At 35.0% G+C, this 17886-nt stretch overlaps 1 protein-coding gene across 2 annotated transcripts in view; it reads left to right on the top strand.

The window, feature by feature from the left end:
• The first annotated feature begins 551 nt into the window (after positions 1 to 551).
• The window catches only part of PLXNA2 (plexin A2), a 275925-nt gene continuing 258590 nt past the window's right edge, over positions 552 to 17886 (top strand). For both annotated transcript variants that reach the window (XM_039320077.1, XM_039320076.1), the window contains exon 1: positions 552 to 676. In XM_039320077.1, the coding sequence (XP_039176011.1) occupies positions 626 to 676 (51 nt within the window). In that variant the 5' untranslated portion in view covers positions 552 to 625. The remainder of the gene's footprint in view (positions 677 to 17886) is intronic.

Here is a 17886-nt window from a genome sequence, read left to right as displayed (position 1 = left end):
TTGAAGGTGATAAATAAATATGCTAAAGAATTTACACTTGCTAGGGTGTACATTCAAACTGTGCACTGTAACTCTTTCTCTGCCCAATTTCTATGTATTCAGCAGAAGATCAGAAAGTAATCTATCTTTGCAATCTGGCCCCTGATTTATTAGAACATGGACTGCATAGGAAATGACAGTCAAATTGAGTCCTACTGCCTTTCATACTGAATGCTTGGGGATTAAAATGAAAGAGTAGGAAGTTAAGGGCCTCTTTGTCACTCCAGTTTGTTGTTCATGCATTCAGAAATCATACAAGATGTTGTCTAATTAGATGGCTATTTATTTAATTTTTATGCTACCCTTCAGGAGGTTTCTAGGCCATTTATTTTACTGTAAAATAACAAAATTTCAAAAAAGTGATTCCATGTTTAGATTCAATTCTGACAGGCAGTGTATGAAACTATATTTGATTTCTGTTTCTGGTCAACAGTGATATCAGCCTATTCCCTTAAATTCAATAACAATGACTAACCTGTAGAATATCTGACTTTTATCCTAGATCCGAGCAGATGGGCCTCCTCATGGTGGCATTCAGTATGAAACGGTGCCAATTTTCAAGGATGGGAGTCATATCCTCCGTGACATGGCCTTTTCCACAGATCATAATTACCTCTATGTCATGTCAGAAAGACAGGTAATTCTTACTTTTCCACTCCTAAGTGCATGTATGCTAGTTTTGCAGCAGTGGTAAAACACTGTTCTTTCTACAGTATCTGTAGCATTTATGTCAAATGTGGAGATTCTCTACAAGAGGTTTATTTCTATAAATAAATTTATTTTTACTGAAGGCAGGTGTTAATGCACCAGGAGAGGAGGACCTTTCCTTCTCATTGGCACAAGGTTTTGTTTTGTTTTTTAAGAAATCCAGAGGCACTATGGATAAAATAAAGTTTGAGGATTTGGGCTTCATTTTGCTAGCAAAGTCCATCTTGTTGATTGGAAGCCTCATCTATTCATTTCTCTCCATATGTTTGGCAATAGGCTACATTTACACAGAATTATTTTGTGTTGTATTATTATTCTGGATTTAATGTAAGACAAATGTTTATGGTGATCAAATTTTACTTTATATGATATATTTGGATGTTAAAAAGTCCAAAGTAGCTTTTTTAAAATAAAATTTGTTTTAGATACGTTGGCTAATTTTATTTAGAGTTATAAATAAGGCTCCTTTGATCTCTTTGCTATTGTTTAAGAATCCATTGGACTGAAACTCTTTTTGCATTTAGCTTAACCAAGACTTAAGCATTCAGCTTAACCAAGACTTAACCAAGATTTAGTTCTTGTTTTTAAGACTCGTACATTTATGCATGTCAAGTTAGAGTTGCTTTTACTCTCCATCAAGGTGTGAAGAGTTAGAGATAGAGACTTGCTTTGGTATATCAGCTTTTTGACTCTTTGGTATTTATTATCTGCAGAACACTTGCTCTACATGTGTTTATCATCCTGATAAAATGTTCCCCTGAAAAAAGGAAACAGATTGCACCTAGCAATACCAAAATGACTGTAATGGAAATTTATATCCTTTGCAGTCCACTCGTGTCTCTTGCCTGCAGAGCCAATACCATGTAAATAATCCAGAACACTGACTCTAACTGATTGACTATATTCAACTCCTGTCGGAAATGAGAAAATGTACAAGGTTCCAGCCATGAAATCGTACTCTTGGGTTCACTGATTCTGTTAAGCATTTTAGTGGCTATCACTCATGACTTGATAATATTGAATAATTTCTTTAGCACTGTCTGTAGGGCAAGCAATGAGGGTATCCAAATTGCATTATATATTTCTGTATTGAATTTAACAGGTTAGGTATGAAAGTGACATACACACACACACACACACACAGAGAGAGAGAGAGAGAGAGAGAGAGAGAGAGAGAGAGAGAGAGAGAGAGAGAGAGATTTGAAAATGCTAAATATAAAACAGGTCGTACTATGTCTGTTCTTTATTTTTTAAAAAAGAGCAAAAAATGGATAGAGAATAATCCAATGCAATAACAATTGAACTGGCAACCCATTTTCCCTGTGTTTTCTTAGCTTGTTTGATAAAAATTTGTATAAGTCTGTCAGGTGTTATTCATTCATGACAGAGAATCACTGATTTTTCTAGTGAAAGAATAGAACCACTTCTCTATGCAGTTATAAAATAGACAAAGAATGTGATGCTTGCTTTTCAGAACTAGAGGAGGCTGCTACTTTACTTGACTAGTTTGTTACCCTCCTAGCCTATTTTAATGCTTAGATTGACAGAACCATACTAGGATAATATTTTATTGTCTGAAGTTGGTCTCCACCTTTATCTCTTGGCTATTATTTTATGTTACCTATAACAAGTCTGCTGCTTTATTCTGTTCCTGCATACATCTATGAAAGTAAGATCATGCAGGCTCATTTTTCTTATGACTGTTCCACAATTTAACAATTCCATGCCCCAGTCCACTCACATAAAAATAATTCTAAGAATTTTTAGTTATGACATTCCTCTAAGAAATATGAGTTCAATAGAAATCCTGTGAAGTTTGGCTAGCTAAAAGCAAGCTTAATTAATACCTTTTGTATAACTCTTCAAAGATAAAGATAAGATTTTACTCAGCTAATGGCAACCCCCATCACTCAAAATAAATATTTTGATGGATTTGAATCATGATAGTATTTTTTATCTTCAAATCCACAATTGATAGGCCTGCTTTGTCATTACTTTTCTATAATAAGCACAGGGGAAACATTTTATTTTATTTTTTAAAAAATGAGATGATATCTTATACTATATGTGATTTAATTCCTTCCTGTAGTACATGATACTATGTTGTACTTGTGCATTTTTTCTTGAATGTGTATGCATATTTTGTCACAAAGAGTTATGTAACATTTGGAAGCTTCTTAAAATGTGAAATCTTTATTTTCAATCTCTATGTAAACATGAAACTTTACTTGTAAATAAATATATTGATAAAACTGAAAAACAACAGCAAAAAAGCTGACACATAATCTTTTTACAGGCCTAAGGTATTAGCTGCCACCCCTCTTCTTAGTATCCAATTACATCAGGCCTTGACTCAAGGTGCACTTGTGAAGAAAGGTTTAATATCATGTATGTCATAAAAGAAAACACTAGTACTATATTAAGCAAAGGAAGAGTGTTGCTTATTGATGATTTAATTCCTTTCTTCTTTCTTAAGGAAAACACAATTTATACATTATTATGAATTATAAACATTTAGAGCAAGCGGTGAAATATCCCATAACATGGAGACCACCAAGAAGATGGGCTTCTGAACTCCAGTATTGTAATTTCACTTGAGATGGATTCAGAGAAGCCATAGACAGGTTAATTTTGGTCAGGAGAGAAGCTGTACTAAGTGCATGAGGGCCAAGCCACACAGACCTCAAATGTTAAAACCAGCACTTGATTAGGCTGAGAAGTCCTTTGATAACCAATGCAGAGACCTCCACTTAAGAGTCATCCCTCTGAACACTTTTTCCAGTCAGCAGTTAGATTGACATAATTAGAATCAACTGCATCTTCAAGCCCAACAATAGAAGGAGATGAAAAAGATAAATGTATTTCAGTCCTAAGAGCAGCAATTTAAATAGTTTGATAGGAATTTGAAATTTCACTAGGACAATGGCAGAAAATGAAAATGAAATGCAATGATACTAATATGTTGTATTAAAAATTACATTTCAAAGTAATCTGATCTGAATAACAGAAAGCTCCTGCTACTTTGAAATGGCAATGTTGCCTTTTTCTATACATATTTGGAATGTGATGCTTTGGACCTCTTTGTATGTGATATATATTTGATAATATTTGGGATATCTAGCAACCACAATGTGTTTCCTTCTTTCATTATGGTTAAGTAGTTTAGTTTACTGCTTAGAGTTTAGTTTGTTAGTGTAATTCAAATGGTTTACAAAATATGGAACCATAAAATCATTCATTAAGATACACTTATGACAGCTAAAGGCTGTAATAAAAGAAAGCAAAGAAAGAGAAGCTTATATTCTTCACAAAAATGCAGAGTATTTTTCTCTGTTTTACATTTCTTTCTGATTTTGAGCCATTTCTGAGTATAGGATGTTATATAACACTAAATCACATTTAAAAAGGAAAAAAGTAAATTGTCTTGGGTCAGACTTAACTCTGATAATTTCATGGACTCAACCATGTCATTTTCATGGCAACAGTAAAGTAGCTTCCTGTTGCTTTCTTATGGGATGCTTTTGGATTTCCCCATCTACTCTACAAACTTGGTGCTCTTTGCTGGTCTCTCATTTTAGTATTAAAAAGGCCTCATCTTGCTTAAATTTGAACCCAAATGTGGTCTGATGCTTTTGATATTTAAATGGAAAATATTTCATTTAAAAATCTTCTGTGAAACCATAATTCATCATAGTTTTTGTAAATTCTATAGATATTGATCTTTTTATTCTTCCTATCTGTACTTGTTCAGACAAAGAAACTTCTACTCCAAGTAAAACATAAATATTCCCATTTTTAAAAGAACAATAGAACTTCAGAACTCCACTATAAGGTGTAACATTCTTGATGTAAAAAGATTTGATAATGAGGCATCATGTACAAGTTCTAACTATTGGTGGTTTAATATTACATTTCTGTGAAGCTATTTTAAGCATGATTTTCAGACTTTGACTTTTATTATGATTTGTTAATTTCTAAACATTCAAATAGTTGAAAGGAATCTCATGATAACAACTAAAACTTTCAGATTTACAATTCAAAATATACAATTCAAAAACTTCAAAACAAAAGTAATATAAAGGTTTTTTAACACTTTGACACATGATAACATTCACACAAGTCTAAATGAAGTTAACAAAGTGACATAGCATTACTCTGCTCCTGGTAAGGAATAACCACAAGTTTAAAATCTTAATCTTCAGCTTTTATACTGATTAAAACAATTACTGTCTCATAATTGTCTGCAATTATGAAATATTAATAGATTTTTAAAAAAATCTTGAGCAAGCACTTTAAGGAATCACAAATACTAATGTGTCAAATTACAGAAGCAAATTATCTTTTTGTTGGACTGGTTTTTCTACTTTTCTCACACTGATCAAGACACTCTTAAAATAGCCCCACTGTTTAGGTTCTATCTACCTTGCATCTGTGAATGAACTTGCTTTGGTCACAGAGTTTGGTGACTGCCATTTTAAAGTTTTTTTTATATTCAGAGAATTCATCTGTGATTTCCAATAGCAGATATTTGTGGTGTGATAGTTCCTCTGAGAAAGAAATTCTTAGGTATGTATGGGTTAGCATGCCCAGCTTCAGTTTGGAAGCTGCACTGGAATCCATTTTGAACCAAATGTCTGTACTGAGTGTTGAACAGAAACACAACTATTCCTCCATTTCTTCCTTTTCATACTGCAAGCCATTTCTTGAAATGACTCCTCTATAGTTAATTCTAAATACCTGATCCAGTGAAAACTTCTCAGAATCATGTGAGGAAAGCTTCTCCATTTCATAAACTTGGCAATATATGTGAAATTGTTCATTCCAATAGTTTTCCTTAAACTATGCATACTATCTGCCTTTTTAACTGTAATTTAAAGGGAAAACATCTGCCTATCATCTTTTTTTTTTATTTAAGTAAAGTTCAAGAGTCTCTTCCATGCACAGTTTACCTGCCCCCTCCCAGGCCTGGGGATAAGCAGTTCTGTCATTTATATAGGCAGAATCCTAACCTTTTCTTTCTTTTGACTGTTTTGCCCTTCTGGGTGCCACGTGAGGAGAATCTTTACAGCCTGGCTTTAATCTTTCACCACCTCCTGCAGAGTGAGGCATGACTCACTCATAATATTCTGCATAAAAGTATTTAAACTACATCAGACCTTAATAAAAATGTCACATAGCTATGGCAAATAAGTTTCAGGTGCAATTTTGTCCCTCTTTTCTCTTTCTTTTGAGGATTATTTCTATGGAGGAACTCTAGGAAATCATCTAGTATTCTTAAAGCAATCACTATAAAGAAATTGGGAACACAAACGTCCATTTTTATATCATAGCCTCAATCTGCTGCTAGGAGAAAAGCGAAAAAAAGTTAACTGTGGAACGTGAACACATGCTTAAATATGCTGATATTAAAGGGTTTTACCTGGAAAGGAGAATGAGGAAAGCTGTAGATATAAAGCAAAAATATTGTTTTGGTAAGCAAACAGGGGGCTCTGGTTATGAGTGTATTAAAATTATTTCATGATTTATTTGAGTCACAACTGAAATGCAGTATAATTTGTGCTGACATTTGTTACCCTAAGTCTCTGAAGACTCTCAGAGGTTCTGCTCCACAGATAAATGAATGTGAAGTTTTGTGGCTGGGCTCTAGGGAACAGTTAGGGCTGCTGCTGGTGAATTACTTTACTTTCTGCCCAGCAGAATCCCTACTTAAGCTGCTGGATTTTATTGATGGGCTAACAATAGAACCTCCATGATGTTTGGGGGTTTCAATCTGTCATCTGGAGGAGGCATAGGAGTTTTTGGCCTCCATAGCAACCATGAACCTGTGCCAAATTATCAAATTATTACTCTTTGATTGCCTTCTAGTTCACTATCCCCAGAAGGGCAATTTATCTATTTAATTGACCCATCTCAAGCAAGTGATGGATTCCATGGGTTTTCAGACTGAATTCTGGGTTTTCTGGTCCAGCTGAGGCCTGGAGCACCCCTGTAGGAAGATTCAGAGTGAACCTGACTTAACAAAAGCCCATTTTGGGAATTGCCTCATAGAGATAATGCCAGGAAAACATCGGTATTTTTTCATCCCACTGAAGTAATTTGATTAAAAAAGCTGGCTATTACCTATAAAAGCCAGTTATTTGAGGGACCACTTATGTCTCACAATTTCTATACATCTGGAGTCATCCAACAGGGTGAGCGTAATCCAGGTCCCTTTAGTTAAATAGTGTTACCTTTCTGTACCCAAGAAATATTTCCTCTTTGTAGCTGTGCCTATGCTTAGTGCCTGAGTTCAGACATAATTCCCACCTTGAGGGTATTCTGGAATGACTTAGAAAACTGACTGTTCACCCAGGCCTTGGGGTAGAGTGGACAGAACTCTCCTTAATGTTTGATATATGATCTAGGTTGCCATCTTGCAATTATTTTGAAATTTCTTTTGGTCTAAGTCAGGGCTTGTCAACCTTTTCACCCATTGTACCACTTTTTGGATATGGCAACATTCGAGTACCACCAGTCGCCTAGCAAGGTGTCAAAAACTTGATGACCCCCCCCCAAAAAAAGGAAAAAAAGTGATAAAGTGCAGGTAGTCCTCGACTTACAACAGTTTGCTTAGTAACTTTTTGAAGTTACAATGGCACTGAAAAAAGTGCCCCCTAAGCCACAGCCGAGCAAGACACCTACCTACCCACCTGATGGCGCTCTTCCTCCTGTCCAAGGTTTTCATTGTTGTGAGCATTTCTGTTGAGGATTGGCAGTGGGGGTGGGGTGGGGGAGTGTTTGGTTTTTATTCCCCCATCTACTGGGTGGTTGCAGCAGGATTTGGTCACTTCACATGACCCTGGGACACTGTAACCTTCATAAATATGAATCAGTTGCCAGGCATCTGAATGTAAATCACAAGACCCTGGAAATGCTGCAACATTCCAGCTGATTGGTGCTTCTTCAGGCTCAGCAGAAGCACCAGGATCAGCGCCGAGATCCAGCTGGAGCCTGGCGCTGATCCTGGCACTTCCACTGAGCCCTGACAGCCCTGTAGCTCTAGCCATCTCTCGCTCAGGCTTGTATGGTGCTGCCACCAGTTCAGCTCATTCTCCTCCCCCGCTACCACTTTTCTAGGATGGTCACATACCACCTGCCAGGTGCCAATGTACTACAGGTAGCACCCGTACCACTGGTTGAAAAGCCCTGGTCTAAGTTATTATATTTGATTTCATTTATGTTACTTTTATAAGTCATCCAGAGTCAGTTGAGGTTGAAACAGCATCCAAACTCAAATATATACTACTTTAAATAATAAAAAAGGAAATTTAAACAAGAAAACCTAGCAAATTGCTGTTGCCCCTGTTACCAGCCTGGTATCTATCCAGATTTAATAAACTGTGTAAAACCTATACAGCATTTGGATTGTATTTACTAGTTCCAATCTGGGTTGGTCACTGGGACCAGAGGTTTATTCTTCCAAGCTTGTATTTGATAGTCCTCATTTCCAGAAGAAATTAGATAAGGGAATATCTATATAGCTATTTAAACAGATACATCTCACAGATAAAGATTTAAATATAAGATTTAAATTTTAAAGACAATCTGCTCAAAGGAAGAATGAAATCAAGGAAAGATTTGAGCCAGATCTTATTGTTCCATCATTTGAGAAGCACTTTGAGAGAATGCCTAATTCTATCAGTTAGAAATTCCCACAGAACATTCAGGAATCCTTCAGGCAAGCCAGTGTTACAGAGGAAGGGACTGGTACTCCCGGTTTTCAAATACCTCCTCCAATAAAATAGTCTTCATAAGGTAAAAAACAAAACCCAAATCCAAAGCAGGTTTCCTGAAGAAAGTTAAATGTTAAATGTGGAAGTTAAATCTTCCAGAACTTCCATCCACAAACATCATTTTAAGATCACTTCAGGCAGAGGACATGCCAAGTAATTTACATGTAGCATTAAGAGAAACTGATGGAGAAAGAATTTACAATAGTAAAAAATGCAGTAATAGAAAGTGAACTAGACATATTCATCCATAGTGAAACAGTTTTACATACCGTATTTTCCGGCGTATAAGACGACTTTCTAAACCCTGAAAATCTTCTCAAAAGTCGAGGGTCATCTTATACGCTGGGTAGCTGTCTCTGAATTTAAAACCAATCTGCCCCCTAGTGGCCAGCCCTATTTTTTTTACAGAAATAAGCACTAACACAGTGTTTCTCAACCTTGACAATTTTAAGGCATGTGGACTTCAACTCCCAGAATTCCACAGCCAGCAGGACAAAGCATTCAAAAATCCCATTTAAATTTTTAAATTTTTCTTTACAAATGTAAACCCAGCAAACACACTGTTTATCAACTATTAAATTATTTATGTTTTAAAAAATCAATAAAATATATGGGGAAAAAAATACCAGCTCTGTTCAGGAAGCATTAGGGAAGCAGTGGTGGGCAACACTCGTTTTCTAGCAGCAAAGGAATGGAGCTCCTCTTGTGCTCATCTATAAACAGAAATTCAATATTGTACCATATTTTCCAGCATATAAGATGACTTTCTAAACCCTGTAAATCTTCTCAGAAGTTGGGGGTCGTCTTATATGCCCAGTCATCTTATACGCCAGAATATACGGTACTTGTTGCACATGTAGAGACATACATTTAGACTGTCACTGATCCAGTTTATATTTACTCAGCAAAAAGAAATTTGATTAATTTAATGGAATTTACTTTAAAAAGTATATGTTGAAAGCTCAGCAAAATGAACCTGCTTCTAGTATACAAATGTTAAATTGCTGTTTTCTCTTTAACTCTTCAAATACTATTTAATTATTAGGTTATACTGCAAGTTCAGGTCAAGATACAACATTCTTGACTATGTCTTCTTGAGACTTATTAATTTCTGTGGAAGTAAAATAATAATAGCCACAATATGAGTAGCAGCAAGTGTCCAAAATTTATACTGTATTTATTTAGACAGTACCAACAAAAACAAAATTGTAATTGGATCTGTATGTTGCAAGACAGTTGCTGCTGGGAAGACAGCTAAAAATAACTCCTCACAATTTCTCCCTTATACATGTCTTCCTGAAATTTTAATTTGGTTATAACAGTCATGTTTACACTTTTCAAATGAAATCTGGCTAAAGAAATTCAGCCATTGGGCAGTTTAAATTTTTGAATAAATAAAATACTGCATATTTTTAAATCTTTATTCTCCTCTGAAAAATCACCAACTTTCTTTTCTCTACTAAAAGTACCTTTCATAGCACACTATCAGGCAGAGACCATTAAATCCTTTTTGTTAGAACACAGACCCCATTAACTCTAAGTCTATGAAATAACATGAACAGTTTTGAAAGATGAAATTTTACATATTAAGAACAGATCTTTTAAAAAATATTAATAATGTATGTGTTTGTAGAATTGGTCTTAGTTTTGGCCCCATTTATAATAGATTAATTATGCCTTCAAAGAGTCTTGTTAATAATCATGACTTGCTCCTTTGATATGATTAAATTTGGCTCCAATTTTTAGAGGATCAGATTTCAGCAAATACAAGAAATATGATTTACATTTTACTTACCTGTGGAGCTGTCTCCACCTCTTTACACTGGCCTGTTCTGTTTGGTGATGCAGGGAAGGTATGCTGCCAATTCCAGCAGTTAAATACTTTTGACTGGTAGGGTCCAGAAAGAAAGCCTTTTCTACAGTTACCTCCACTTTTTGGAACAATCTCTCTCACCAGAGGTGACAGGGGCTTCCAGACTCCCAGCTTTTTGGTAATGCTTGATAACCTGGCTCTGCCAACTTGCATGGGACTCACAGAGAAGCATACACCTATGGTGCTGATTAGTATCCTGAAGCCCCCTCCTGCCATTTTTAATTCTGTTTTTTAGGTTTTTTTATCATTATATTCATATACAATTGTTATATCTGTATGTCTATTTATACACTGCTCAGAGTCGTGGGAGATGGGTGGTCTCTAAATATGATAAATAAATTTTAAAAAAATAATCATGACATTTGGTACAAGTCATAATATCATTGCATTAATGATCTGATCTGTGTCAGTTGCATCATGGTCCAAATGATGTACAATATTGGTTTGAAATACTTGTGTGAGGGCTTCATGGCAGGAGTAATGAGTCTAGCTCTTCCTGTGGACACCTGTAACTTAACTGATGGTTTGTCTTTTTCCTCTGTCAATAGCACTAAAAGGAAACTCAATTTTCTTTACTCTTCAGGCAGGTCTACCAGACAATTAGATTAAGGAAATGGACAATGATTGTTATTTAAGTACAGCTTATTTTGATACTATGCAATTTGTGCCATCTCCTTTGAGTTTTAACTGGATTGAGATGAGTTTTATTGCAAAGTTTATCATGGTGGTAGAGACCACCTTTCACTTCTCAGTTGTCTGAATTATTTCTTTATTGACTGAAAAGAAAGATCAGCCAAAATGATAATGTGTTGTCAAAGTTTAGGTTTTGAACTTAAAAAATAAGTTCAAAAGAGTGATTATTCATTTTAATTGTCAAAATTACAATTTCAAAGCTTGTCTATATTTTACCCAATATGTTAAACCAGCACAAATTCTGTTAGCTTAATGTAGCTATGTTTAAATGTACATCAGTTTGGGGGGGGGGAATTCAATCACTGCTATGTCCATCTTTTTATTTTCCCTTTCTTCACTTTCCTTTGCTGGCTATGAAGCAATTCTCCATCAAATAATTCTGGACCAATAAAGAGTAGCAGACACATAAAACTCTTTAGAAATGCCTTAAGATATGTAAATTCCATGAGAATAATCTGATTTTCTGGCTGTTGAATCTGGATAGGATCAAAGTTTTAGCGGGAGGAAGGAATAAATGTTAGATGTCCAGATAATTTACAAGGAATTAGGGCTGGATTAAGAGTTAAGAAAAGTAAAGAAGTATAATTAATCTTGGAGCAGAAGAGTCATAAATGTTTCTAGTGTCCTGAAAAGAACTAAAAGAAATAACCACCCAGAAATACAAACAGCTGAAAGACTAAGGGATTAAAATAAAAGAAATGAAAAGAATAGAACCCAAGTCTTTCAAAGTTTGAACTTCATCTGTTTTTCTGTATGACTTTTAGACATGATCTTGAATAAATTTGTTACGCTGAAACAGCAATACTTGTTTTTGTTAGCTTAAATATATTTTATACCATTATTTATTATGGCTGTACAAATCATTTGAAAGAGGTTTATTGAAGCACACAGGAGAATTTGCAAAGTACATCATTTGAAGAATTGCAACAATGTTTGCTTCAAAAAATGAATTGGACCTTGCACAAGAAGGAGCAAAGCATCACTCTACTATTTTTTAAAACACCAATTGTTTTAACACTAATTCCACACAAACCTGAAAATTAGATGGTGCAGCTTTAACAGTTAACTTCTTAAAGAAATATTTTTTTCAGACTTCAGAAGACAAAAAAGACAGACTACTTTAATAAACAGAAGAAAAAACGCTGCGTTCACACTTCTGTGAGATCCAAAAGATTTCTTCCAAATATTTACAATCTTTTCTTTGAGAGATCTCATCCAATAATATTTATGCTGAATGAGTAGATAATACATAATCCTGGAAATAGATGGCATTTTGAAAAGGTTGTTTTAATTAGTCACTGGCTATGTATTTAAGATGTGAAAGTTAAATGTTTAACTGAGTTGTAAACTTACTTTTAAAACATTGAAATATGTTCCAGTCATGCCAAGTCATGATATTAAGCCACTTTTTGATCCTATAGAAAGAACTCAAATCTAATAAATGCACACATTGTATTTTATTATTGTTCAGTTGCTAAGTCATGTATGACTCTTTGCAACCCCATGGACCACAGCATGCCAGGCCCCCTTGTCCTCCACTGTCTCCTGGAGTTTGCCCAAATTCATGTTCATTGCGTATGTTGATGACATATCTAACCATCTCATGCTCTGCCATCTCCTTCTTTTACCTTCAATCTTTTCCAACATCAGTTCTTTCCCAATGAGTCCTCTCTTCTCATTTGATGCCATGGTATTTGAGCTTCAGCTTCAGTATCTGCCCTTCCAAAGAATGATCAGGGTTGTTTTCTTGTAGAAACACATTGTATAAATGTGCAAAACTCATTTAAAATTGGGTGAAAACTTGTCCAGATGTTTCACTGAAATAGTCAATGATTTCACTGATTAAAATTAGGATTTTAAGCATTTTACAGATTTTAAGCATTTTTAGTTTGAAAAAATCTGAAAGCTTAAAGTTAGTAATGGGTTGTTAAAGTGAGTTAATGGTTGTAAATCATCCTAAAGGAAAGATATGAAACCATAATATAAGAAAGAGCAACTAATGATGACTCAATAGATTAAGGATTTCAAAGGAGATTGCAAAGGAGAAAAGCACTTTCTATCTTGGTAATTGAAAAGTAGGAAAGGATTTTAACTCTTAATATATTACCACCATTCCAAATTTTTTCTTGCCCCCCTGTGCTTCTGCAAATAAGAAGAAAACTTTAAGGAAAATATCAGAAGAATGCATAAGGAGTTGTATATGAACTGGGTTCAGGTACTGAAAACAAGTCAGAGAGAACTTTCCCAAGGATGTCTTATTCATTAATCCCCTGTTGTGCACTTGGCTTCATCAAATGAGATCCCATGAAAACCAAAGGTTATCCAGAAAATCGAATTCACCTGTCCTTGCTCTAAAATAGGCTCTTAACCCAATCTAGTCCTAAGTATAGTGAATTAGAAGAAACTCAAAATGACTCCCAAGAGAGGCTTATTTATGCAGCACGAAGTACTGGTTAGTCTTTTAGATTGGGGAAATTCTGGTTTTAATATACCCTTAGCCACGATCACTCACTGAATGATTTTAGACCACTTTTTCTGAGCTCAGACTACTTTACAGACTTGTTGCTATGCAGAAAAAAAGAAGCAAAATCCCCATGCATGTCATCTTTATTTCTAAAGACATAAATTTAACAAAAAAACAAATAAGTAGTTTCCGAGAACAACATCCTGACTGCATTTGATTTTTTTTCTCAGTTCTGATAAATTACTGTATGTGATAAGAAAAAAAGTTGGTACTTATTTTTATGATGCTTCCTAAATATAACATAGTGTTCTTTATAAAAGATTTCTACCTTTCTCCAAACCATTTCTGTTGTTTCCAATTTTCTACTATAGTATCAAGAGAATGAGAAACTGATGCCAGATTAAGTTCTGATCTATGCCTTTGATGTTGTCTTACTTAACTTCCCAAAGTGGGCAAAAGTAACTTTCATAGAATGCTGAGACTAAATAGTAATTTCATTTTATCTGTCTTTATACATGCATAGCATCTATGATATGTTAGGGCCAAAGATATAGCACAATCACACCTGTTCTTCAGCAGGGATCCAATTTAAGGAGTTTTACATTTTTCCAAGAAGTATCTTATTCCGTTAGAAGGAAAATTTTAAAAAAGGACCTAAACTTTGAAGAAGGGACAGTAGAAAACTGAGGAAGCCTTAGCCTCTCAAATTCAAATTCAAGTACATTAAAAGACATAAAAATAGACTTAAAAACTCTGTTAGGTTTACAGTGACACTTCTACAATAATATACAGATTAAGTTTGCTTATTAAGGCTTTTATTACCCTCTCCCTTTTTTTTACTGTAGTTCTTAACTATAGGCTATAGTTAAATTTCTTTTTCTTCTAATCTTTTACTCGTAATAATACAGTAGTCTAACTAAAATTAGTTTTAGATCATATGAGCCAATTTATCTATCAAGTAGGATACATTAATTGCTTTTATTTTTTTTAAAAAAAGCCCAAGAAACTTTTTTTTCTCCTCAAATAATAGTGTGCCATGGTTTGGAGCAATAGCTATTAAAACACTTGTGCTAGTCTAAGTCAGTTTTAGGGTATTTCTCAATTGTTCCATGGTTTGCAAAAACTTACCTACAGGCATTGTTATCTATTCTAAGAAATAAATTTGTAATGCAAGCTTAGTGTATACATCTTTCAAATGATGCATTTTTGTGTGATCACATGTATCTGAAAAAAACATGATTTGCAATCTGCTTTTGTATGGAAAGTTGGAGCTGGACATCTCTTCAGAATGGGGAAAACCAAGCAACATTTTCTATGCAGAAGAAACAATTGTTAATGCTTTCAGTTGAGCTGGCTTTTCAGCTAAGCAATTTTAAACTAGAGTAGTTGACTGTTGGTCTTTTTCCTTTGCTGGTCTGTTTTTTAATTTTCCCCTGTAATCTTTTCCTTCATGTCAACTGCAAAGTTTCCAGCAAGAATTACCTTGATGTTCATTTCCTTTGTCATTTTTATTATATTCCTGTTGTTTCATTTTTGGATCAACGGTCACTGCTGTAAGATATTTTCACCCTTCTCAAAACAAAAACATAACTCCTGTGAAATGTCACTGGGGGGGGGGTAGCATTTGCTTTTAGTTACATTACAATATTTAAAATTCACAACAAATTAGCTTTGGTGCTACTAACACCTGGATAAGACTGGGGATTGACTTGCTTATTTCAATTCCTCCAACAAATGAACATTAATAATTTTGCCCCAGAATATTACAGTCAAGTGAGGGCTGGTACTGCTCTTTTTTAAAATGCTAAGCTGGGTAAATATAACAGTATCAATATAATGTGTAGGATCCAAAAGAGTCAGAGTCACATGGAGCCTGGAAGGAAAATGGTGAGAAGAGAGGAATTTTTGAAAAATAAAAGTGGTAGATAAGGAATACTTCCCCTCTTTTATGGTTTACCTCTTTGCACTTTATACTTTCTCTCCCTGGATCAGGATAACCTATCAAACAGAAGCAGCAAACGTATGGGTCCTGGCTCAGAAGAAAAAGTGTTTAGACCATGAGGAAATAAAGTTATGGGAAAGTTCTGTGTTATACTTCTGTTGCAATCTCTTTTAGTTTTAAACTATGAATTTATGCAGAATCCAATTTGGCTCAGTCACTGGGACCAGAGGTTTTGTCTTCTGAGCTTTTGGGCTCATGCTGGAGCCCATCTTCATAGGTGATCCTTCACAAGTCTGAAAGCTCAGAAGACTAAACCTCTAGTCCCAGTGACCGACCCAGATTGGATCATGCAACATTATCTTAGAACATGTGTATCCGCCTTGATTTGTTATGACCTTATGATCTGTTTTTCATTTATACAGTATAGAACCTCTGTTTTTTAAACATGATGTGTGTGTGTGTGTGTGTGTGTGTGTGTGTGTGTGTGTGTGTGTGTGTGTATGCCCCAGGACCTTAATTTTGCTATAAAAAGGAAGTCCCATTATTTCAAATTTATAAATTATACAATCTTTATCATTTCCATGTATGCATCTATTATCCTTTTTTTCCTACTATGGCAGGTGCTCAAGGCACTAGTGCTAATATTTTATCAAAGGCCTGGGAAAAAGAATTCATTTTTATATATATTTTTTTAAACTTTGAGAAGGTAGGAAATGCAGGTTCTGAAAAAGTACATTCCTGAGTTGACTCAATAAAAGGTATGGCTTTTCCCCACATCTCATGAAGACAGTTGTCTTGACAGTGGTAGTATCATTTAAAAGTTCCTATTCTGCAGTTATTAACTGATTGACAGGTCATATGGGAGAGGTAGTCCATTAATTAATCAGGGAGTTATAGGTCAGTACCCTTTTCTCTGGGGTCTGTAAATGATTGTCAAATAGGTCAAGTATTTTAATATTGACATCATATGATTTCTATGTCTTGCAACAATTACCAGCTTAGCATTTTGCAAATCATGCTGAGGATATTTATGCAAAGATATCTTCACAATAGCTTCTACATATGAATCTAATGTTTGTTAGGGATAACAGAGAAGCCTTACAACGTGAACCGGCTTTTTCCGGATAAGTGCAACCACATTAGAAATAGAATGTCAAGTCTAGTCTGATTTTCTAACTCCAAAATTTGGAATGGTTTCAATGTAATTGGAAACAGACAAAAGCAGGCTGGAATTCTGATCAACAGCCAAATGTCAGACAATAGTTCCTGATCATGACTCAACAGGATGATTGGAATCATTGTAAAGCAATGCTCCCCAAGGAACAATTCTCTCAGATAATACAGAAGGATGTTGTTATCAACTATATTACAATCTGCCAAGGGATCCAAAAGAAGTAGGGTTATACACACTCATCTAGTTTCAAGTAGTTTATTCACCAATGTGATCAAAGCAGTTTTAATCTCAGAGAAAAGCCCATTTGGAATGGGAAAAATATAATTTAATTCTGTCCAGAGTTTTGAGCTTTCTATTTTTATTTTTTTGCAGAACATGAATATTAGAAATGGACTCTCCTGGGTGAAGTTGATTGTTTTTTCAGCAGAGATATTTTTTTGTGTCCTTTAGACAGTGAAACACATTCATTTTTCAAAAAAGCTTTGACCGACTTCTTAGCAGTAGTAGTAGTAGTAGTAGTAGTAGTAGTAATAATAATAATAATAATAATAATAATAATAATAATGTTGAAAGGGACCTTGGAGGTCATCAATTATGATGTCTTAGCAGAATTTAATGGGCCAGGAGATCAAGTAACACTTTCTGTCTACATCTTTAAGTTCTACAACAGTGGTTCTCAACCTGTGGGTCAGGACCCCATTTGGGGTCGAACAACCATTTCACGGGGGTCACCAAACAATGCAGTCCACCATTTTTCCCCCTTTTCCTTAGCTGTGCTACTCCATTTTATTCTATTGGCTTTTGAAAGCCAATAGAATAGACTCTCTTGAATAGAGTCTAATTCTATTGGCTTTCAAAAGCCAATAGGAATTGTCCAGGCTGTCTCTGCCCTGCTGAGCCCGCCAAAAGTCCCATTTTGCAAACGGTGCTGCACCAGTTGAGTAGTCCTCGACTTACAACCAGTTGAGTAGTCCTCGACTTACGACCAGTTGGGGGTCGCGGCATTAAAAAGGTTGAGAACCACTGTTCTACAACCTCCAAACAGTCCAGGATAAAAAAAATCATATAATTGTCAACATTTATATTTCCATAAATGCCCCATATTGAAGTCCAAATGAGATGAGTCTAACTGACTTTATCCACAAAGAAACATTCAAATTGTTCACAACAAGTCATCAATTTTTCAATTCATACTCTCCAGCATCTTGTAGGGATGAAATA

Source organism: Crotalus tigris, unplaced genomic scaffold (genome assembly GCF_016545835.1).
Source record: "Crotalus tigris isolate CLP2741 ecotype Arizona unplaced genomic scaffold, ASM1654583v1 scf7180000023618.1514416, whole genome shotgun sequence".
Classification (NCBI taxonomy): Eukaryota; Metazoa; Chordata; class Lepidosauria; order Squamata; family Viperidae; genus Crotalus; species Crotalus tigris.
Note: the sequence above shows the minus strand (reverse complement) of the source record. Positions and strands in the feature narration are given on the sequence as shown.